The sequence below is a fragment of the Lagenorhynchus albirostris genome, chromosome 3 (genome assembly GCF_949774975.1).
Source record: "Lagenorhynchus albirostris chromosome 3, mLagAlb1.1, whole genome shotgun sequence".
In the NCBI taxonomy this organism is placed as follows: Eukaryota; Metazoa; Chordata; class Mammalia; order Artiodactyla; family Delphinidae; genus Lagenorhynchus; species Lagenorhynchus albirostris.
The window spans coordinates 126180146-126203878 of record NC_083097.1 but is presented as its reverse complement, the minus strand read 5'-3'; the positions used below and the strand labels follow the sequence as shown (position 1 = coordinate 126203878).

Below are 23733 nucleotides of genomic sequence, written 5' to 3'. Positions count from 1 at the left end.
AGGGGACGTCAACTGGGGGATTTCCTAGCTCTTTAGGAGATGCTGCAGCCCTGCTGTGACAATGAGGCACACGAGGCATAGAGACGGAAGAAATCTGAGTCACTGATGATGCTGAGCTGAAGGAACCACCTTTACAGACACCTTATCCTGAAACATTGTGCACTGAGATAACCAATCCCCTCAGCATCTAAGCGCTTGTGAAGTAGCTCTGTTTTCTCCTGCAGATTAGGATGTCCCGACTGATACAATAACCTGTTTCTAACTTTACAGGGACTTCCCTGGTGGCGCAGTGGTTGGGAATCTGCCTGTCAATGCAGGGGACACGGGTTCGAGCCCTCATCCAAGAGGATCCGACATGCCATGGAGCAGCTAGGCCTGTGCGCCACAACTACAGAGGCTGTGCTCTGGAGCCCACGAGCCACAACTGCTGAGGCCCGCGCACCTAGGGCCCGTGCTCCGCAATGGGAGAGGCCACCACAATAAGGAGCCCGCGCACCGCGGCGAGGAGTGGCCCCCGCTCGCTGCAACTAGAAAGAGCCCAAGCATAGCAACGAAGACCCAATGCAGCCCAAAAAAAAAAAAAAAAAAATTAAAAAACAAACAAAAGAAACTTTACAAAAAGCACCACAGTCCAAAACGTGGCTGGGACCCTTGTGTCTTAGTCTGGCATTTAGGTCCCCATAAATGTTACTGGTAACAAGCAACTAGAAGTGACTATTGCCTACAGGACAGCTGGCCTTTGCTGAACCCACCTGACTTTACATCCCCCCTCCCTTTCCACACTCCCCTCCCCAACCTGGAGGGTCTGTCCCTACTTTTGTGTCTAGGGAACCCCAGGTCTTCCTCCAAGCTCAGCTCAATCATCTCATTTGGCCTCTCAGACACTTGTTTTCCCAGCACCATCAGAGCACAACCAGAATATTCTCCAATAATCCGGTCACCTTGTCTTGCCCTACAGACTATATGCTCCTTGAGGGCAGGGCCAACATCTTTCATCCTTTTGTCCCTATCAATAAGACAGCGTGTTCAGTAGTGGTCTGATGCACTGAAGGCAGAGAGGTTAGTGCTAGGAGCACTTACACTTCTTGGTGCTTGTTTACTCATGAAGAAAACAGAAATCTATGAGGGGCTGGAGCTCAGCGTGGAACAGGGATTTCCAGCTTCCCTTAAGAAATGGAAGATCAAGGGACTCCCCTCGTGGCGCAGTGGTTAAGAATCCACCTGACAATGCAGAGCACACGGGTTCGAGCCCTGGTCCGGGAAGATCCCACATGCCGCGGAGCAACTAAGCCCGTGAGCCACAACTACTGAAGCTTGCGTGTCTAGAGCCCGTGCTCCGCAACAAGAGAACCCACCACAATGAGAAGCCCGCGCACCCCAACGAAGAGTAGCCCCCACTCTCTGCAACTAGAGAGAGTCCACGTGTGCCCGGCAATGAAGATCCAATTCAGCCAAATATAAATGAATAAATAAATAAATTAATTTAAAAAAAAAAAAAGAAATGGAAGATCTGGCCTTACAAAGGGTCCATCTCCACCAGGTCATAACTGGCTGGAGCTGACAGGGACTGCTTTTCTAGATGAGACAAGGGCTCTCCAGTTTGTCCTAGTTGCCACCACTCCCTACTGTCTCTCCTGACACCAAGGCTCCATGTCAGTTGCCATCTATCACCCCTACCAGGCCTGAGCCCATTGTTTCCATCACATGTCTGAGTCCTGGAGTTTGTCACCCTGAACTTCTTCTGTGCAAGCAGACAGAGGGAAAATGGTCAAGATAAAAGTCAGTTGCTCATTCCTTCCCTCTCCCCACTCCCCAGGCTTCATGTTAAGCTAGAAGAGCTCTCCTTGAGAGATACACATGCCTACAGGAGGCCCCAGGCCCAGGTGAGGGATGTGACTTCCTCCAGCTTCCCAGGGCCTCATGGTACCTGCATCACAGTCCAAGCCTCCTCATGGCCCTGTGACATCTTTGGGGGCTTGGCAGGAGTTGCTGGCCTAGCCTTCCATGGGGCTGGTGTGCCCACTCGTGCTGTGGAGACCTTGGTAGATATGGGAGTGCCCAGGACACCTTTCATCAGGGAGGCCTTGGTTAGGGGGTTTTTACAGCAGGTTTCACCTAAGGAGACATGGGGTACAGCAGCTGGGGGAAAGGATCCTGGGGTCAGAGCCTTAATCTGGTCTTAATTCCTTCTTCACCTGGCCCTGAACCCACGTTCTGATGCAGGAGTAGGTGGCAGTCAGTGGCTCAGAGGCCTGGCACTGTAGCTGCTTCCTCGTGAGGCCTCACCTGGGCTGGGGGCACAGCTGCTGGCGTCTCCCCATCACTGTCTGATTCCTCCTCGCTGCTGCTCTCCGAGTCCTCTTTCCGCTTCCCGGCCTGAGCGGCTGGGGCTCCTACCTTCCCAGAGGGTGCTGGGGCAGCCCCTTTCCTGGGGGACCCCTTGGCGGAGGCTGAGGCAGTTCTGACCTGGGGGGTCTTCCCTGAGGGCTTCGCCTGGAGTGAGAGAAGCGGAGTCAGGGAAGGGCGACGGGAGATGGATGGCGCATGTGTAGCTGTGCTGTGGGCAGCTCCTGGCACAAAGGGCTGCTCTCTGCCCACCCGGGCCTCACCTGAGCGGGCGCCTCTCCCTCACTGTCCGACTCCTCCTCACTGCTCTCCGAGTCCTCCTGTGGGCCCCCGACCGGCCCCAGCTGGGCCTGGGCTGCTGCAGCCAGTGCCTTCCCCATAGCCGGCACAGACAACTGGCCCCTGCCCGAGACGGCACTGCTCTGGGGGGCTCTTGCTGGTGGCTTTACCTGAATCATGAGGAGGGAACAGTATTGGGGAAGGAAGAGGAAAGCACAGTTGCCCTTAGGTGAAGCCCCACCCAGGGCATGGCTGTGGGGAGATCACTCCCACTTGTGCAGAACCCTTGTCCAGGCTGGGGCCACTGCTTGGCCTCCTCTACATCCCACCCTGGCACCTCTTTTGGCACTGGGGACCCCAGTTTGGCTTGCCTTGGCTGGGGACCCCACTTTGGCTTGAGCAGCTGCAGAAACCCCTTTTCCAGGAGCTGATGCTGCCCCTTTGGCTGAAGCCACTCTGGTGGCAGCTGGGTTGGCTTTGGTCTGAGTGGTTTTCACTGAGGTCTTCACCTGGAAGGAGAAAAGGGAATTACGGAAAGGAGGTGAGATGCAATAGAGCAGGTAGCCAAGAATGCCGATTCTGGAGTCAGATGCCTGAGTCTGGGTTCTGGCTCCTCCGGTAATAGCTGTGTGAACCTGGGCAAATCATTTGACCTCACTGGGCCTCAGTTTCCTCCTCTATAAAATGGGAATAAATGAGGCCTACCCATAGGGACGGTGAGGATTAAATGGGAGATTCCCAGTGTTTAACACAGTGCCTGGCACACAATAAGCACTCAAACTTATTACTGTGAGAACTTTTCTTACTGTTAGCTAAGTATAAGACTACCCAGAGCGAAGGTGTTTTCCAGGCTCCCTTTTAGCTAGGTGGCCATGTGATTAACTTCTGGCTAATGGATGTAAGTCAAGCATACATTTGACTTTCTTACACACGTAGGAAATGTGTCTTCTTCCTCTCTGCTGCCTGGAATGCTGAGGTAATAGCTGGAGCTCAAGCAGCCATCTTAGTCTATGAGATGGGAGCCAAGTACTCAGGATGGCAGAACAAAAAGGAAAACGACTGTTGTTTGAGGTTTTCTTCAGCTTATTCTAAACTAAACTGATATTCAAGGAATCCCCTAAAAGCTTGTCAGAGTCTATAGACAGAACTATAGACATAAGAGCAACGAAAACCAAAATCCTTGATAAGAGTGTGAAAGCAAGCCTTCCTAATGTGAAATCGGATGAGGAATTTGGCATCATCTCAAGGCCCCTGTCTCCTTCAGAGATGTCATTTGAACAGTGATATGCCCTACAACCCAGCTTCCCTCATTCACATGGGACCAAGTGAAACTATCAGTCATGAATTGAAGAAAGAAAACTCTCTAAAGCACGGACTATGTATGACTAAGGGTAAGGTGGTTAGCAGCACAGAACTCACGTCATCCAGGAGAGTAATGTTTTTTACATAGACTTACAAAAACAAAACAAAAGATACCAAGTCTAAGTTGACCCAACAAGTCTTAAAAGTTTAAAAGGACTGATATCATACAAAATATATTCTCCAGCCACACAGGATTAAATCAGAGATCAACAACAAAAAGAAATCTGTACAATTCCATATATTTAGAAGTTAAGCCACTTCTTAATAATACATTCAAAGAATAAAAATTTAAAAATACAACATTTCGGGCTTCCCTGGTGGTGCAGTGGTTGAGAGTCTGCCTGCCGATGCAGGGGACACGGGTTCGTGCCGCGGTCCGGGAAGATCCCACATGCCGCAGAGCGGCTGGGCCCGTGAGCCATGGCCGCTGAGCCTGCACGTCTGGAGCCTGTGCTCCGCAACGAGAGAGGCCACAACAGTGAGAGGCCCGCATACCGCAAAAAAAAAAAACATTTCAAAATTCGTGAGACAAAGTTAATGCAGTCCTCAGACGGAAATTTATAGCTTTATATGTTTACATTAGAAAGAAAGAGCTACAATCAAAAATCTAAGATTTCAGGGACTTCCCTGGTGGTGCAGTGGTTAAGAATCCACCTGCCAATGCAGGGGACATGGGTTCGAGCCCTGGTCTGGGAAGATCCCACATGCCTCAGAGCAACGAAGACCATGCGCCACAACTACTGAGGCTGCACTGTAGAGCCCACGAGCCACAACTACTGAGCCTGTGTGCCACAACTACTGAAGCCCACGTGCCTAGAGCCCATGCTCCACAACAAGAGAAGCCACCGCAATGAGAAGCCCACACAGCACAACGAAGAGTAGCCCTTGCTCACCGCAACTAGAGAAAATCCGTACCCAGCAATGAAAACCCAACGCAGCCAAAATAAATTTAAAAAAGAAAAGAAAAGAAAAAAAATCTAAGATTCCACCTTAAGAGGCTAGAAAAAGAAGAGCAAATCAAACTCAAAGTAAGGAAAGAAATAATAAAGATCACAGTGGAAATTAATGAAACAGAAAACAGGAAAATGATACAGAAAAATCAATGAAGCCAAAAGTTGTTTCTTTGAAAAGAAAGAAATTGATAAGTCTTTAGCTAAACTTACCAAGAATAGGACAGAAGACACAAATTACCAAAATTAGGAAAGAAAGCAAGACATCACTACAGACCCTATAGATATTAAAAGGATTATAGGGGAGTATTATGAACAAATTTATGTTAACCAATTAGACAACTGAGATGAAAACAGAAAAGTTTCTAGAAAGGCACAAATTATTAACTGTGCACAGAACTATTAACAGGTACAAAATAGAAACTGATTCAAGAATAATAAAATCTGAATATACCAATATCAATTAGAGAAATTGACTTAGTAACTAAAAATCACCCCCCCACAAAAAGCCCAGGCCCAGTTCGCTTGATTGATGAATTCTATTAAGAAAGAAATAATACCAATCCAACACAAACTCTCAGAAAACAGAGCAGAAAATACTACCCAACTAATTTTATGAGGCAGTATCACCCAATACCAAAGCCAGGCAAAGATATCACATGATATCTACAGACCAATATTCTTTATGAACACAGACACAAAAATTCTTAACAAGTGATTTGCAAACCAAATCCAGCAACAAATAAAAAGGAATATACACCATTACCAAGATGGATTTATCCCAAGAATGAAACATTGATTTAATACCCGAAAATCAACTAATGTAACAAATATTAACAGAACAAAGGGGAAAAATCACTTCAATAGAGAAAAAGCATTCGATAAAAACCTAACTCCAATTCATGATAAGAACTCTCAACAAATTAGAAATAGAAGGAAACTTCCTCAACTGGATCAAGGGCATCTATGAAAAACCTACAGCTAACATCACACTTAAAGAGTGAAAGACAATGCTTTACCAGTAAGATTAAAAACAAGGCAAGGATGTCTGCTCTCCTCACTACTATTCAACATCTTACTGGAGGTTCTAGCCAGTGCAATCAGGCAAGAAAGAGAAAAGCCATCTGGATTAGAAAGAAAAAAGTAAAACTGCCCTTAATTTGCAGACATGATCCGTATACAGAAAATCCTAAGGAATCTACAAAAGCCACTAGAACTGGTAAGTATGTGTAACAATGTCACAGGACATGAGATCAACATACATCACAAGGTCAGGCCCAGAAGGCACCATACCACTTATCCGGCCATTCATCAAACACTGACTGAACATCTCTCTCCTGCCTTTCTCACAAAGGGCTGTCTTTCTATGATATTTAAGTCACGAATCATCTCCTTCCTGAGTCTCTGGCACATTTGGTTTTCCAGAACGGACTCTCTGACTTTGCCAATTTTTTTTTAATTAATTTTTTTTTTTTTTTTGGCTGCATTGGGTTTTCGTTGCTGCGTGTGGGCTTTCTCTAGTTGCGGCGAGCAGGGGCTACTCTTTGTTGCGGTGCACGGGCTTCTCATTGCGGTGGCTTCTCTTGTTCTGGAGCACGGGCTCTAGGTGCACAGGCTTCAGTAGCTGTGGCACGCAGGCTCAGTAGTTGTGGCTCGCAGGCTCTAGAGCGCAAGCTCAGTAGTTGTGGCGCACGGGCTTAGTTGCTCTGTGGCATGTGGGATCTTCCCGGACCAGGGCTCGAACATGTGTCCCCTGAGTTAGCAGGCAGTTTCTTAACCACTGAGCCACCACGGAAGTCCTGTTAATTTGTTTTGAACCTCAATTCCCTCAATGGATGGTTTACTTTGAGCTGGCTGGGTGTTTCTGAGCAGATCAGAGATTGTGACTCATTTCTGACCCCAGCAATGCTAAGCAGAATAGAACAGCATTTTGCGGGTGAGGCCATACAAGTATTATTTCAATCCTCATAATAACCCCACAACAGAGACAGTTATTATCCTCATCCTTCAGATGAAGGCGAGGAAAAGAAGGTGGTCAACAAGACTCCTATCAGCCCTGCTTGTTTTAGCAGAAGCTCTTCAGACCTCTTGAAGCTAGGAAAGGCAGTAGCTACTGACAGAGCATCAGGCTATAAAGTCTATGCCCCTATAGAGAGGGACTGGCTGCTCAATTTTACGACAGAAAATAAGGCCCCAAAGTATGACCATTTCTGTGGCTGGAAAAGTTTTGGCCAAGATATAGCAGAAGGAAGTGGGAAAGGCAAAGGCTTTGGAGGCAGGCGCTGGTGGGGCTGGAGCAAGTCACCACACAACTCCTCTAAGTTCCAATTTCCTCTTCTAGAAACCAAAGTAAATGAACACTGTCTCATGGTACAGGTGGGAGGCTCAAATGCGAAGACAGATATTAAGTGATCGGCACACTGAAACTTTTAAGGCATTGGTCTGGAATGTGTCTGTAGCTTGGAAAAACAGGACAGGAGACTACTGACCTGAGACTCTGGGAAGGCCAAGAATAGTTTAAAATCTCAGTAAAGGAATGATAGGACCTTGGGTCCTACAAGATAATAGTGAGATCAGGACCAAAAAAAAAAAAAAAAAATCCATAAAAATGTGTGCTTTGGTACAAGGAAACAAGAAATGACTAATTTGAGTGGTTAGTGAAAAAAAGAGTGACAATTAAAAATGATAAATGGTGGGTGGGTGAATATAGGGAGTGAGATATCTTCACTTCTCTCCACTCTCCCAGGCTGGAAGGCACCTCTTGATTCTGCTCCCTCAGGGAGACGGAGGAGAACTTGCTGTGTGCAGGACCTTTGCCGGGTGTGGCAGCTGAGATCTCATCAAATTCTCAACTCTGCGCAGGTTGATTTCCAATTTACAGAAGAATAAACAGAGGCCCTAATGGATTACTTCATTTGCTAGGACGTGGAGCTAGGACTTGAACCCAGGCAGCCTGGCTCCAAACCTCCCACCATTCGCCATTCACATGGTCTCCCCTAGTGATCCCACCAGAATGTTCTGCTTGGGGAAACTCACAAAGCCAGGCACTCTCCCACCCCCTGGCTTTTGCACAGGCTGGTTTCTCTGCCCGGACACTCCACATCACCTGGCCAACTCTTTCAGCCCACAGTTTAGATGCCACTTCTTCAAGAGGTCTTCCTCTACCCAAAAACCTCTAGACACCATCACGTGCCACGTCCTGCTAGCCTAGGCACACATCCTCCATCTCAACCCTACTATCATACCACACTGAAATAATCTGTACATGTCCACGCCCCCCTATCTAGGCTGGCAACTCCAAGGGCCAGGGCCAAAGGAGCCCCAGATAAGTTGGCACCTGGTAGATGGGGTACTTAACAGAGCTTGTGTAAAAAGAAATCTCAGTGGGAGCTCAAAAGGTGATGAAGGAGACCCTGGAGCTCGACCCTGGAGCTCTGATGGGCGGAGGAGATGAGTGGAAGGTGTGGAATGAGGCTGAGCTGAGGCTGCTGCATACCTGGGGCAAGAGCAGCCTAGGTAAGTGCATCCCCAGCCCCATCCCAGGACGGTGTGGGTGGGGCAGGCTGGCTCCTCCCAGGTCTCACCTGTGCTGCAGCTGAGGCTGCCTCCTCATTGTCCGACTCCTCCTCACTGCTCTCTGAGTCTTCCTGCACCTCAGCTTTGACCTGGGCCACGGCAGGCCCTGCCTTCCCAGGGAGCCCTGGAGTGGTCCGTTGCCCTGAGGGCCCCTTGGTGGGCGCTGAGGCAGCTTTCACAGGGAGGCTTTTCCCTACAGACTTCACCTGGAATGACATGGAAAAGAGGCATGTCACAGGAGCCAAAGGACCATGTGGGGGCTAGCCCTGACCCAGCCAAACGAACTTCGCCTCACCTGTCCCACAGATGTGGCAAGAGCCGTCTCCTCCTCGCTCTCCGGCTCCTCGCTGCTTGAAGAGTCCTCCTCTGGCCTCTGGGTGCCCCTGACCACGGCTGGGGATGATGTGCATGCTGGCGAAGTCACCGTTCCTGCTTTCCAGGGGGCTGGTGCGCTTACTTGCACTGGTGGGACCTTGGCAGATGCGGGTGTAATGGGGGTGCCCTTCCTTGGGGAGACCTTGGTCTGAGAAGTTTTCACAGCTGATTTTGCCTGCAGGGACACAGAAGTCAGAAGCTACAGAAGGATCTTGGACTCAGAGCCCCCATCCGCTCAGGGCTGGAGCCCCACTGCCATCCTCCCCCACAGCTCCCTGTGGAGCTGCTCCCCCGGCGGGGGCAGCTACCTGGGCTGGAGTCTTGGCTGTAGGGGCCTCGTCCTCACTGTCTGACTCCTCCTCACTGCTCTTCGAGTCTTCCTTGGACCTTTGGGTCTTGACCTGGGTGGCTGCAGGCCTGGCCTTCTGAGGGGGGCCCTGGGTGGGACCTGAGGCAGGTCTGACCTGCAGGACTTTCCCCGAGGACTTTGCCTGCAGCGAGACACACAGGCTCAGGGGAGAGCACCCAAAGTGTGGCTTTGTGCAGAGACGCAGAGACAAAGAGACAGAGAGGGTCAACAGGCATGGTGAGCGGAGGGGGATGGGGCTTCCGGCCGGAGAGAAGAGCCTGACAGCAGGGGCCTCACCTGGGTCAAGGCTGCTGTTCTCAGCGCCTCCCCCTCGCTGTCCGACTCCTCCTCGCTGCAGCTCTCCGAGTCCTCCTCCCACTTTGCCACCTGGGCGGCTACAGCCCTTGCCTTCTGAGGGAGCGCTGGGACAGCGCTCTTCGCTGAGGGCCCCGTGCTTGCGGCTGAGGCAGCTCTGACCTGGGAGTCTTTCCCCAAGGGCTTTGCCTGGGAGTGACAAAGGACAGGGTCAGGATAGGGGGCTTGGGAGGAATGTGTGTGAGGTAAGACAGGAGGTGCGCAGGGCGGATGGAGGGCAGCAGTTCCGGGTGCAGAGGAGGAGAGGCCCACAGGGTCTCTCAGGCGACGCACAGGGCCGGGCCAGGCATCCTTCCAGCCTCACCTGAGCCAGGCTCGTGGTGTGGGGCACGGCTGTGGACGCCTCCCCCTCGCTGTCTGACTCCTCGCTGCTGCTCTCTGAGTCCTCCTCCTGCCCCCTGGTCTGGGCCTGGATGGCTGCAGGCCCTGCCTTGCCACGGGGTGCTGGAGGGGCCCCTTTCCCAGGGGAAAGCATCTGGGCAGGTGCTGCTGCGGTGGCTCTGACCTGGGGGAGCTTCCCTGAGGGCTTTGCCTGGAGCGAGAGAAACAGTATCAGGGGAGGGAGACTAGACGGTGGGCGTGAGGAAACACAGGAGAGCGGACAGGGTTAAGGACACCGCAGACACCACACCACATGGTGAGAAGGCGCAGGGCTCTGAGCATGGCTGGGGTGCGTGTGGAGCGAGAGAACAAGCCCTCTGAAGGCCTCCTGGGATGGGGTGCTGGCTGTGGGACTCTCCCTCCCCAGGCCTCACCTGCAGCAGGGTCTGGGCAGCTGGCGTCTCCTCCTCGTTGTCTGACTCCTCGCTGCTGCTCTCCGAGTCCTCCTCTGGCCTCCCTGCCTTCCCAGGGGGTGCTGGGGTGGCCCCTTTCCCAGGGGTCCCCTTGGCAGGACCCGAGGCAGCTCTGACCTGGACAGTTTTCTGGGAGGCCTTCACCTAGTAAAAGAGAAAGTGCAGTTTGCTCCCCTCCTTCTGAAAACCCCCTTGTAACACCTTAAGAATAAGGCTCGAAGCCTTAGTGAGGCTCGCAAGACCCCCTGCTTCTCTCTGGAGAAGAGAGAAGTCCAGTCCCCACCTTGACTGGTGCTCCAGCCGGTATGGCCGGCCAGCCAGTATGGCCATACCTCCTCATTCCCGGGGCCTTCACAACCCCTGCCCATTTCACCTGACCACTACTGCCTCATCCCCTGGGTCCCAGTTCCTTATAGCAGTTCTCCATGATGGCCCTGCCCCAGGGTGGGCAGGCTCAGGGCTCCCAGGGGCCTTTTACCACCTGTCTCACCCCTATTCCTCCCTGTTCTCTGATTCCAACAGCTTCCCAGCCTCTCTGGCTTTCCCTTAGGACATGCCCAGCTGCAGCTCTGGCTACCCAAGCGAGGAGAAGGGGGTCCCAGCAGATGGAATGGAAGCGGATTCCTGTTTGCTAACAAGCCATGGTTTGGCCTGAGAAGCCAGAGGACCAGGTAATTAAAACTTCTCAAGTCCCTTCACAGCAGGACTAGCTGGGACAAGGACAGCAGCCCATTTACTAGACAGGGAAACTGAGGTGAAGGGAGTGGTTATTGACTGGGTGGGGTGTAGCACCTGCCCTTTGGGAAGCAGCCACTCCAGGCCACTGCTTGGACAGGAAAGGCCATTTCCAGAAGCGGGTGGAGCAAAACCAGGTGCCCTTGCCCTTCAACTCCCATAGCCCCGCCTCCCTCTCCCCAAACTCCAAGGCGAGTCTCCTCTGGCAGGGAAGGTGCTCATTACACAGTTTCTCCACCAGTCTCGGGGCCAGGGAACCAGGGAACCCTGAGGAGCAGGCCTCCCTTGGGCCTCACCTGGCTGGGTGTCCCCGCAGGGGCCCCCTCCTCACTCTCGGACTCCTCGCTGCTCTCTGAGACCTCTTCTGGCTTCTTGGCCCTGCTGGCTGGGGTCATGGCACCCCCTCTGACTTGGGGTGTCACACATCCCGCCTTCCCTGGGGTCGGGGCTGCCCTTCTCCTTGGAGACTCCTTGGCCGCAGCTGCCGAGGCTTTGACCTGTGGTGGTTTTACTGCAGGTTTCACCTGGAACAAGGCGATGGAATCAGAGAATAATCCTCTCCACCCCTGAGGAGTATAAGATGCTTCATAGTTTGTAAAGCTCTTTCCTAATGTCATCTGGTTCTCAAACAACTCCCTAAGACAGGTACTATCTTTACACCTATTTTCCAGTAAAGGGCAAAAGGCTCAGAGAGGCTAAACCACTCAACACCAGTACTAAGGGGCAGAGCTGTGACTTGAACCCATGTCTATATGGCTCTAGGGGCAGAGCTCTCAACCACGACGCTCCTCTCCCACCTGGCACACAGGGCCCAGCAGAGGGGCAGCCACTCTCAACCAGGACAGCTCATGACTGTCCCTCCAGCTACAGTATCTTGTCATGGTGGCCACCCCAAGGGCCAGGAGGCTAGGCTCTGAACCCCAGTCTTGGCACTGGCTTGCTGAGATTCCTGGGGCACATTCCTTCCCTCTCTGGGCTCTGGCCCACTGAAGCTATGTGTTTGGCTGCTGGTTTCCCAGGGCCAGGAGTGTCGCTCGTTCCCTTGGCAGGGCCTGGGGGATGGGAGCCCAGGGCGTCCTTACGGCTGGCTGTAACGAGGGCCCAACGGTGGGACAGAATGTGGGGAGCAGCCCACAGCTAGGCCCGGGGTAGCTGGGAGCAAGGTCTCTACCTTCGTGGGTGACTGGCTAAGGCAGGAAGGCAAGGTAGGAAGCACCGTGGGGGCCAGGGCAATCCATCCCTGAATGCTACTTTTCTCCCTCTGCAACACCTTTCCCCGGGTGTCCTGGCGCCAGGCACCAGCGTCTCCTGCCAGCATTACTCCAACAGCCCTCAACCACGTCATTACATCTATTCAGCACTGTCCTCCGATCCAGGCCACAAGCAGCCATCTTTCCGAACCGTAAGTCAGGCCACCTTGCCGCTGGGCCTGTAGCCCTGCAGTGGCTTCTCCCAGCCTCCAGAATAAAACCCAAATTCCTCTCAGCAGTCCTCGTGGTCAGGCATGGATCTGGCCCCCGCCTACTTCTGACCTCACCTTGTATCACTTTATGCCTCATTCATGAAATCGCAGATCACCATTGCTTAAAAGCACCAAACTCATTTTGTGTCTGCCTCTGCCCCTGCTGTCCCTCTGTCTGCATCACATTCCTGTTACTGTGCCTCAGAGCTCTCCACACCACATTTCCCTTTCATAATAACCATCACCACGGCAGTTAAGTTTCTGAGGGACCCCTCCACTTCCCCACAGCAGCAGGAACCCCACCCGTCCTGCTTACCACTGTTTCCCCAAGGCCTGGCGCTTGGAAGGTGCACAATAAGGAATAACCAGCGGGGACTCCTCCCAGGTCACGGTTCACAAAATAGACACGGCCACTGACTAAAAGACCTGCCTACCCCTGGCCAGTGCTGAGGCCTGGCATTCACCAGCAGGCCCAGAGCCTCCACAGCAGCCTCACCCACACCCCAATGCCCTGGACAGCCATGCTCCTGCCCCGGGGCCTTTGCCCCGGGGCCTTTGCTCGTGCAGTTCTTCCCGCTCGAATACCCCTCCCCCTACCTCCCTCCTGGGTGAAGCCTCCTGTGCGTCAAGGCCGCAGTCCAGTGCCGCCTATCCCAGGAAGGCTTCCCCCCACCTCACAGGCAGGATGGCGTCTCTTCCCCCCAGCCCCACACCTTCGCCTGCCTAGAGTGCAGGGAGCAGTGCCTGGCTCCCCGCCTCCGCAGGCCTCAGCCTTCCCAGCTCCCGGTCACCCTGACACCCTTGCTGAACTGATCTGGTGCCCCTGGTAGGTGAGGCCCCGGCCAGGCCCCCAGGAGGGTTAGAGGTTTGCAGAGGGCAGCTCCTGAGGATGGGCGGCAATTACCTCCACGTCCGTCTCATCGCTCGAGCCGGAGGTGTCTTCGCTGGAGCTGGCGGCCTGGCTGGCGGCCGCCATTCCTGAGGAATAAACAAGGAGGGACTGAGGGCCTTTCCAGACCCGCCCACCCCTCACAGGCACCCTCCACGCCAACTACTCAGGGCCAGGTGCGAGCGCTCCCGCCGCAGCTCCTGCGCGGCTCTGAGGCCCCGGTAAGGCCTGTGATGTTAGGTCCCAGCACACGAGCGCCAGAAGCTGATGGCTCAGATGATCTCCTTCCACCAGCACACAGCAGCAGGCAGGGCAGACGCCTATTTTACATGGGAGATGGAGGCAAGCCCAGGCCTCTCAGCTTAGCCTCTGAGCCTCTGCAGCAGGCCCTGCACCCACCTGAGAGCAATAAGCCAGAAAGGGCTCCAAGCCCACCCCGGCTGCTCACACTCCCTCGCAAGGCCTGAGGTGTCCCTGCAGCTGACTCTTCCTCACCCGGGGAGGGGAAAATGGCCTGAGGTGGCTGTCCTCGCTGTCATAGAGACAACCTCCTGAATTCCAGAGGGTCCCAGGGCCTGACAAAGCAGCGCCCAGGTCTGCTTCCTCAGCCCGCACTCGGGGGGCCTGGTCCTATGGGCAGGGCCGCTCACCAGGCTTGACAGTGGTTCTGAGGGCCGAGACACCGTCCTCCTCCTCAGTTTCTGAGACCAGGATGGTATTTGCAGAGGGCCCTGCCGCCTTCTGGGGTGACTTCCTGGTGAGGAGGTGGGCCACTGCCTTCCCGGAGGCAGGGTGTGCCGTGGAGTTCACTGTCTTGCTGGCTTTCTTGGTCTTTGCCTACACAGAACAGGAGTGACAGACAGTGGGTATGGCCTGGCAAATGAGAGCACAGACCACATCTGAGCCCAGCTCCACCACTTCCTAGCCCTGTGAGCTTGGGCACACTACCTCCCTAAGCCTCAGTGTCTTCATCTGCAAAGTGGGGCTAAAAATGGTACCTCCCCTCACAGAGGTGTGGAGAGAACCGAATTACAGTTCTTGGGACACAGCAGTTTTGCTCAGTGGTAAGGAGCATCTTGTTGTGGACATTACCATGGCCTCATAATTCTTTCTACATATTTTTTGCTAATGCTACAGGCAATATCAGGGACATAATCCTTTACGTGCCTGTGACACTGCTTTGTGGATGACCAAAAGAGGATATTCTACTTTCCAAGTAGTTTCCAGCCTAGAAAGTGATTCTTGAGGGAGTTCCCTGGTGGTCCTATGGTTAGGACTCCACACTTCCACTGCAGGGGGCACAGGTTCTACCCCTGGTCGGGGGACTAAGAGCCCACAAGCCCCCCGGCACGGCCAAAAACAACCAAAAAAAAAAAAAAAACCCAAAATAAAATGCTTCTCAAGCTTTCAGAGCCACCAGTGTCTTATCTGCTCTGGTGTCTCCACTGCCTTGTGCAGTGCCTGGAACATAACTGTATTGGTAACGATTTGCCGAGTGAACAGGTGAATGCAGGGCTGGAGGAGGAAAGGAACTGTCTCTTCCAGGTGTGTAATGTGCCCAGTGGCCCATGGCGGTAGGTATTATCCCCATCTTACAGAAAAAAAAAACTGAGGCCGACAGAGGTGAAGGGACAGACCACAATCACACTGCGACTGAGGCTGAGATCTGAATCCAAGATCTGAATCCAATCCAAGGGTTGGGCAATTACCCACAACCCTATCCTTCTCTGACACAGGGGACTGTGTCCTACAGGGCACTTCAACTCCCACGGGCGACAGCTTGGAAGGTGGTCTCACTCACCTTGGCTTTTTCTTTCACACTTGAAGGCAAAACCATCCCCGTGGCTGAGGAGTTGGTAGATGCTAGTGCCGGGACTGCAAGACACAAACACTGGTTGGGTGAGCCAGATGAGCATGTTCTCATGGGTGAGTGGCAAACAGGCTCAGCTCACCTAATAATTCGACTGGTATGGCTGCCTGGGGCTGGCATGAGATCTGAGGCCGAGCCTGGACTGGGAAAGAGCTCGGTGGTGCATCAGCCACATCCCCCAGGAGCAAGAGAGGAGAGTGACGACATGAAAGGCATGTGTCTGCATCCCCGATGGGGTCCCAATTCCCTGGTGGCACGAGATGCTGAAGCCCCCAGAGGAAAAGGGATTGGCTCCAGTCTTGCCGCATACTACCCCGGAGGTCCCGCACAACTCCAGGGGTGCCATTCCCACAGGCTACCTGCCACACTGCAGCCCTAACATCACTCAGTGAGACAGGAGCAGGTCAGGCAGCCCCAGGTCCACAGAGAAAGCTGCTCGAATTAAGCGGTTTCTCAGTGGAGAAGTAGCTGAACCATGAGACCGGGACCCTGTTAGATGTCGAGATTTCCAGATTCTTGTTGCTTTTACACCGGGGTATCGTCTCCTTAGAGCTCAGATTAGGGAAAGATTTCTAATGTATGCTGTGAAATAAACAGGATGTTGTTGAGATGAATGATATGATCTAATTCTTTTCCTGACATTTAATTCCATCTCTCTCTATTTTTAATCACGGAAAATGTTAAGCCCGTTCCTACGTAGAGAGAAAGTGTATAAAACCACCCTGCCCCAACCGTTACCAACTTGTGGCCAATCTTATTTCAACTGTCCCCCCATTCGCCCTTCCCTGCTGAGTATTATTCTGAAGAAAACATCAGACATCATACCATGTTGCCCACAGATATTTCAGCATGTTTCTCTCAATGAGGACTCTTAAAAAGTATAATTATAATTCCATTATTAGAGCTTAAAAAATTTATTAATATCGAGTAGCCCGTCAGTAGGAAACTTTACAATTTTTGTTTTAAATAGTGTGTAGGTATGGACGTAGGCAAGTATGGATGTCTATCTGTATGATTTCAGATACAAAGGAGAGCACTGTAAGGCTCCCCTCCAGGAGATACATTTAGGGAGTGGAAGGGGAGCAGGCGAGGGGAACAGGAAACCTCCCACTTTTCTTCTGTATGCTTTTGTACAGTTCACAGTGAACTTGCTTTGCATTATAATTTTAAAAGATTAAGCAAGGTATAAAATGCATATTCAGTATGATCTCAAGTATTTGAAAAAACATGTTCAGGAAAAATAAATGGAAGAATAATTTGCCAAATTATATGTGGCAAGAATATGGGTAATTTTTCCCTACCTTTCTGAAAAGTAATTTTCATATATTCTATAATGAATACTCCATAACAAAGCCTGTATTTCTTTTACAATCAGAAAACATATTTAAAAATTAAGAAATTATCTTCTATGTAAGTAAAAACCAATAATGCAAAGAAGAACGATAATTCCTCTGTGGAGCTATGACCACTGTTGGTTAAAGTACAAACTGCCCTGAGAACATGGGGAGAAGGGGCTGTGAAGGCCTCCCCGGGTCACCCCTGCCAACACCCTGAAACCAGAGTGCCCGGGACGGCCTGCCAGTGCTAACCTGCACACTTCCAAAATAACAGGAAGATCGGCAACTCCTGAAGCAGCCCGTAAGCACACAGAAGAGGTGCCCGCCAGCTGCCCTCTCTGAAATTTCTCTAGCAGTTCTTCTGAAAATGTGGGCTTCTTTCTATCTTTACCAGAATCACCTGGAGGGCTTGTAAAAATGCAGCTCCTGGGCCCCACTGGAGGGGCTGACTCCACGTACCCCAAATTAGACTGTAAGGGCCCATCCATGTTTTTGTTCACCATTGGATTCCTAGCCCCTGGGACACGATGTCTGGCCCAGAGGAAGGGCTCAAATCAAGACTGAAATAGGTATGTGGGACCCTTCCAACCTTCCCTCTAAAAGGGCCGGTCCTCTGAGGGCTCACTGAAGGAGAAGCTGGAGGTGGACCCTCCCCTGGAACAATCCAATATACAACAGCCTGTTCCTGAAAGGTGCAGGGCGCTGAGCTGAGCCCCTGGCACACAGCGCTCTTACTGGCTTTGGTGGTTCCTGCTTCTGCCTCCTGCGCCACCTCCTCCTCCTCTTCTGAGCTCTCAGAGCTGGTAATGGGGTCTGACACGCGGGTCTTCTTGGCCTGCAGGGCTGCATCTTCCTCTGCCTTCCGCTTCTGGCCAATCTCCGAGGTTCTGCAGGACAAGGGTGACTGGCTAGTTCAACCGGGTGACAAGGACAACCCCAGGAGAGTTGAAAAGGAAGACCTCCCCACATCCTCCCTGCCCCCAAAGGAAACGTGCATGAAGAGAGTTTAAACAGTGATGAAACACAGTGTTAGATACAATTTTGTGTTCTGCATTTTCACTCATTTCATCGTATTTTTACAATTGTCTATGAGTCTTCAAATATTCAGGAAGGGTGGACAATATTATATAACAGCTGCTAAGAGTCACTGAGCGCTAAGTGCCGGCACTACAGACACTTCACAGCACCATCCAGGCTCCTCCTTCCTCCAGAACTTGTGGCACCGGCAGTGCCCTCTTCCTGGAAGAGTCTGCCCAGGTCGGTCCCTATTGTCCTTCAGGCCTCAACTCGAATACAGCCTCCTCAGAGAGGCCCTCCCTGATTACCCCCCCTCCCCTAAGACATTCTCTGCCCTGCCATCCTGTTTCATTTTCTTCAGAGCACGTTCCTCTCTCCTGTTATTTTACCTACTTCCTGCTTGAAGCCCCCACTGCACAGCCAGGCCCCTGGAGAGGAGGGCTGGCAGGAACCTTTTCCAGCTCCCTCAGTACCTTGAGCACATAGCATGAGTCTCACGGGCAAGTGAGTTGCCCAGAGTCAAAGAGTAAGTCTCAGGCACTGGGGAGGATAAGCACCCAGATGGCTGAGTTGCTGGAACTTTCGAGCATCATCTCCCCTGACCCCAGCCTCCTGCCCCGAGGGAGTCACTGTCTGTGCCCCATGTTCTCCAGATGGGACGGATGCTGCTCTGCCAGTTTGGGATGTGCTGCTTGGGTCCCTTGTTCCCAGGGAATCTTCTGCAAAAACAGGTTTCATTTACTACATGTATCCGTTCACTCTGCCTCTCTCCTCCCAACAGAATGTAAGTTTCACAAGGGCAGGGATTTTTCTCTGGTTTGTTCCCAGCTATATCAAGAACAGTTCTGGCTCACAGTAAGTGCTCGATAAATACGGAGGTGAGTGGGGGTAGGAGGGGGATGCCTCCAATGGCTAGGTTTAGCACTTTACCATTATTATCTTCATTTTATGGATGGAGACAGACTTGGGGAGGCCAAGTTTGTCCAAGGTCATACGGCTAGTTGCTGGGTTTGAACCACTAGGTTAGGCTGTGAGGTCCTCATCCCAGTCAGTACTCCTCACCCACAGAAGGGGCTGGTGGCGGGGAAGGGCGTGCGCTGCGGCTCACTGAAGGAGTTCTCTGGGGAAGGAAGTGCTGTGCAAACACACAGACACCTAGGCAAGTGCGAAAGGAAGTGGGGGTGTGCCCTGTGCTCACCTCAGCAGCAGAGGAGAGCCAAGAACTGAGGGTTGATGGGGCTCTCAAAGACCTTAGCTCTCTACTGGAAGCTCGGATCCCTTCCACACCATGCCTGCCTTTGTTTACACACCTCTGATGACAAGGAACTCACAACTCCACTGTAGCCTACCTCATTTCTGGAGAGCTCTGATGACCCACTGCTTTTATTCAGAAGCTGAAACCTGTCTTCCTAAAGCAGGTACATGTGGGTCCCACTTCAGCCTCTCGGGCCCCAGGGAACACCCCACTCCCTTTGTCTTCAAAGATGTGCATACAGAGGTCCCTTGCCTGCCCCTCTGACATCTCTTTCCCATCCCAGACGGTTCAGTATTCACTATCATTCCTCATGGGACATGACTGCAGGTCCTTCACTCCCGTAGCTGGCTGTGGTCAGGCCAGTTCATGGAGAGAACGATTATCCCTCCTTCATTTTCAAACCATTCCTCTGCTGATACGTCCTTAGATTATTCCCCTCCTTGTTTCCCAGGTTTTACAGGCATTTCACATTCAACATGTCTTTGAAATCTTTCCCTCCAAATTGGGTTCCTTCCATTCAGGTGTACAAGTCAGACACCTGGGAGTGGACTAGACTGCCTCTCCAAGCCATCCGCAGACCCTCATCTCATCCTCTCACATTCCTGGACTCTACTGTCTCCCTCCCATGTTATTACTGCCTCAAGCTCCGTCAGCTCTTGCCTGGATAATGATATCCACAGCCTCGACTGGTCGTGCCACGCTGCAGTGATCTCACCACTCTCTGCTTCACCCTTCCATGGCTCCCACGGCTCTTGGGGCAAAGACACAACTGCTCCCCATGGATGATCAGGCCTTGCATGGAGTGGGCCCTGCCTACGGTCCAGCCTCATCTGCACTGTGCCCGCAGCTACAGGCCTCAGACCAGTAGTTCCCTCTGCCAGGTACGCTCTACTGGCCCCTCCACACCTATTGCCTCGTTCACTCCCCTACTACCTGCAGCTCTCAAATCAAAGGTCACTTCGGGGAAGCCTCCCCTAAACCCCCAAATGAGGCTAGGCTAACCTGTTTAGGTAGTTTTGGCACTGGGCACCTCTTTGCATAACCCTTACTACCACTATAATTTTACACTCATTTGTTTTTTCTGAGGTGTGCTTACCTCCCTGGACTCCAATGTCAGCTCCAGGAAAGAAGGAACCATGTATGTCTCACTCATGACAATACCTTTGTACTTAGAACAAAGCCTGGCATCCAGTAGTTACTCAATAAATGTTTACTGATTGAATGAATAATAAAAGCTGCTGAGAAGCTTTTGTCCTTAAGAGGCACTGATCACAGCTCAGTGTCCTCTCCATTACCAGACACCCGTATCTGTGACCTGGCTTCCTGGAGGTGATAACAGTATCTACGGTGGGCTATGGGGACAGATCTTAGACCAGGTTAGTAACCTAGCTGATCCCAAGCTGAGGGCTTGCAGTGTCCCTGCTGTACTCTCTCAGTCCCATTAGACTTACTGTTGCCAGTGTGTGTAGATGTCCAGAAGGGTTACAGGCTGAGTCAGGAAACTTTTCTGCAGAGAAGTAAAGAGAAAGCAGCAATCAATCCCCCAAGCACAGTAAGGGTCCTCCTTGGGCCCCACTCTCTCAACGTCATCATCTACAGAGAGGTGGTTGAGAAGGGGGTCTTTCTGCTCTGGGAAGTATGTCTGCTTGACCCTTCCAGTACCACCCAAACCTTCCAGAGACAAGCAGGGCAAGTATTTCCAGCTAAAACCTTTTAAGACAACATGTTGGTGAGGAGTACCTTTGAAGATTAGAGTTGGCATGTTCCAGGCTAGCATTTATCCAGCCCCCAGCCTCCCTGGCACTCTCCAGGCTTAGGTGCCACGAGACAGGGCTTTTTCTACCCCTGACCTTTCAGAAGGCTTTCAAAAGCCAGGCTGGTCAATCTCCCCAGGACAGTACGAACCACAGCCCAGACACCGCGCTGTCAGCTCACCCGCTGGGAAGAGACTGGAACCAAATGGTGCCAGTCCTTTGGTAGAAGCAGAGGCCTTTGGAGCCAAGATCAGAAGCCTATTCTCTCTGCAAATATCAAGAACCTGGGGTGTCAAGTGCCCCAAGGAGGTTGAGTGAGTAATGTGGGGCGAGGGCAGTGCCGGGGATTTAGGCAGAGTGGTCAAGAGGGTGCACCTGGACTCAGGCAGAGCGCCTGTGTTAACTGGATGGGCTACTCTCTTCACCTCTTCAAACTTCTGGTTCTTTCTTTCTAACATGGGGATAACAGCAGTACCCACCTAAGATGTTGCTGTCAGGCCTGATGGAGACCATCTAGCCCAGCACAGGAGCCAGTAACATTGAGACTGTAACTGACAGTAATTGAAAGTGTCAGTTTCACTTTCCTCTGCCCGTGGCACACTGGCCTCCTCACTGTCCCTCAAATCTGTCAGGGCACCCCGCCCGCATGGGGGCTTGCAATTCTTTCTGTCTGGAATGCTCTCTCCTGCCAACTCTACGGCTCACTCCCTCACTTCCTTCAGGTCCTTGCCCGAATGTCACCTTCTCATTGGGGTTTCCTGACCACCCTATATAGATAATTTAACTCTGACATTCTTTATCCCCCCACACCTGCCTTATTTTTATAGCTGGCACCTACCATCACCCCACACACTGTATCATTAACTTTAAAAAAAAAAAATCAGTCATCTTTCGGCTCCTGCTGGAACGTGTGCTCCATGAGGGCAGGATGCTTTTGCTTAGGTAAATGCCCCAAAGCAGATGGGTATTCTCCTTCACCCCCTGTAGCTGTTAAGTCATGTTAACTGGAGTAAGAAGGGCTACCGAGGTCCAAAGAAAACTGTAAAAAGCACAGGTAATGTCGTAAGGCCCATCAGCCTTTAGTTTCTCCAGGAGGTCCTGAGAGCAAGCATCATGACCACAGCCTCCACCACAGCCAAGCGGTACTGATTAACCAAGTCAGTAGCCACCATACCAGCTTAAAACTTCCCCGTGGCTTACCACTGCTCTTCAGATGAAAACCAAAGTAAGCCAACTCCCTGCCTCTGTCTCCCCGGGGACCTCTATCACCCTTGTGCTCCACACTTCAGTCAACCTTCTGGGGCAGTACATATGCAACCATTTGCACCTCTGCTTGGAATATCCACCTCCCTTCTCTCAGCTCTCAAAGCAACATCCACTTCCTCAGGAAAGCAACCCTGGATATCCCTGACGAGGGCAAGCTGCCATTCTCGTCTTAGCACCCTATGCCTCTCGTTCTTGGCACTTAATACAGTGTTAAGTGTACGGGTGCTTTTATGGTTCTTTGATTTATGTCTATCTCCCCTACCAAATTCAGACTGTAAACTCCAAACAGTGAATTGAGGGACCGTGCTCACTATTCTGTCACCAGCACTCTGACCGCCAGATTAACAGCTGCTCAAACAACGGATGAAGTGAAATGACTGCACCACGAGTTCGAATCCCAAAGCTGTCCGACTCAGTACAGAAGGGCTGCTAAGGGCTTGAGCTCCAGCTCAATTAAGGGGCTTCAGACCCCCTCTCTCGGCGCTCTTTCGCCCCACCAGAGCTGGTCGCAATCCACCTCTCAGACTCGCAGCAACCTTCTCGCCCCCAGGAGCCGCGCCGAGCCACGTGGCCCGAGACTTCGGAAACTTTAAACTGCCGCTCCCAGGAAAAGGGTGGAGGTAAGGGGCGCGGGAATTATAAAGCCCTGAGCGTCATATCTCACGTCCCGACCCGCCCACTGCACAGACAGGGAAACTGAGGCCCATAAGAACTGGGAGCCGTAGGGGTGGGGAGCAGAGGCTGAGCCTCCTTCGGCACCCCAGGCCGCGTCCCGGATCACCGCGGGTATCCGGCTCTGGGCGCCCTCCAGGCCGCCAGGGGAGGAGGCGCGGGCCTCCTCTCTTCAGATCTTGCACGCGGCCCTCACACACGGCCCGGGCACGCTTACCTGGCCGCTCTGCTCCTTCACTTCCCGCGCCGCGCGCACAAAGCCCGCCTGCAGCAGATGCTGGTAGATCAGGGGAAGCAGCTCCCGCCGCTTCCTGGCCTCGGCCATGCCCGCAACCCCCGGCTTGTCGGCTTACCTGCACGCCCCCCTCAGTCCCCGCCCGCCACTTCCCTCTTGCCCTTAGACCTCGCGCCCCCCACTTCCGGCTCCTCCTTCACCCGCCGCGCGGCACGCCGGAACATGTAGTCTTATCTCCAGGAGTGGCCGGCCCCTCTCCGGTGGGTGTAAGGGGCGGAGGCAGGGAGGACAACGAGACCTCCCATTGGCTGGGAGGGCGTGGTCAGACCCGGATACGCCCCCTGGGCCGGCCACGATTCGAATGACTTCCTCTTAAATCCTTCGGACTCGTTCCTGGAGATTTGTCTTCCACTTAGCTGTGTGACAGCTGCGGTCAGGTTTTACTCATCTCTGAACATCCTAATCTCCAGCTCTCTCTAGACCCGAACTTGCAGTTACCCACTCATTTATTCATTTCACAGGTGTTTTAGAACCCATAAACTAAGTACTATTTGTCATTGTTCATTCATTCACTGAACAAATACTTACTGAGCACCATACCTTGGGCTAGCGCTAGGCTAGGATTGGGGGATAAAAAGATGAATAAGATATGGCAGCCGCCCTCAAAGCTCACAGGGAGGAGAGAGACAGTCGGTAACCAAGCAACTATGGTTCAATGTCTTCTGTGCATTGTCCGGGACAGATACAGCCTGTGGGAGAAAGAAGGAGGGGCCCCTGACCCCAGGGAGATATCTAAGCTTAAGCTTAAAGATGGAGTAGGAATTTCTAGGTGCAG

General features: G+C 52.4%; 1 protein-coding gene across 15 annotated transcripts in view; it reads right to left on the bottom strand.

Annotated features, from left to right (window-relative positions):
- TCOF1 (treacle ribosome biogenesis factor 1) overlaps positions 1-23017 on the bottom strand; it is a 39194-nt gene extending 16177 nt beyond the window's left edge. For 10 of the 15 annotated variants that reach the window (XR_009539637.1, XM_060143997.1, XM_060143998.1 and 7 more), the window contains exons 1-16: positions 22881-23017; positions 20423-20478; positions 17435-17586; positions 15294-15367; positions 14143-14329; positions 13508-13581; positions 11438-11665; positions 10368-10550; positions 9917-10144; positions 9535-9741; positions 9197-9379; positions 8809-9063; positions 8522-8719; positions 2997-3134; positions 2610-2795; positions 2287-2493 (exon numbers count right to left, since the gene is read on the bottom strand). Coding sequence is in view for 14 of the 15 variants with exons in the window: in XM_060143997.1 (XP_059999980.1) it covers positions 2287-2493; positions 2610-2795; positions 2997-3134; positions 8522-8719; positions 8809-9063; positions 9197-9379; positions 9535-9741; positions 9917-10144; positions 10368-10550; positions 11438-11665; positions 13508-13581; positions 14143-14329; positions 15294-15367; positions 17435-17586; positions 20423-20478; positions 22881-22988 (2664 nt within the window). In the remaining variant the exon portion in view is untranslated. Of the gene's footprint in view, positions 1-1959; positions 2116-2286; positions 2494-2609; positions 2796-2996; positions 3135-8521; positions 8720-8808; positions 9064-9196; positions 9380-9534; positions 9742-9916; positions 10145-10367; positions 10551-11437; positions 11666-13507; positions 13582-14142; positions 14330-15293; positions 15368-17434; positions 17587-20422; positions 20479-22880 lie in introns of those variants that run through there. The other 5 variants (XM_060144011.1, XM_060144004.1, XM_060144006.1 and 2 more) reach the window with 5 other exon arrangements.
- Between the last annotated feature and the right edge of the window lie 716 nt (positions 23018-23733).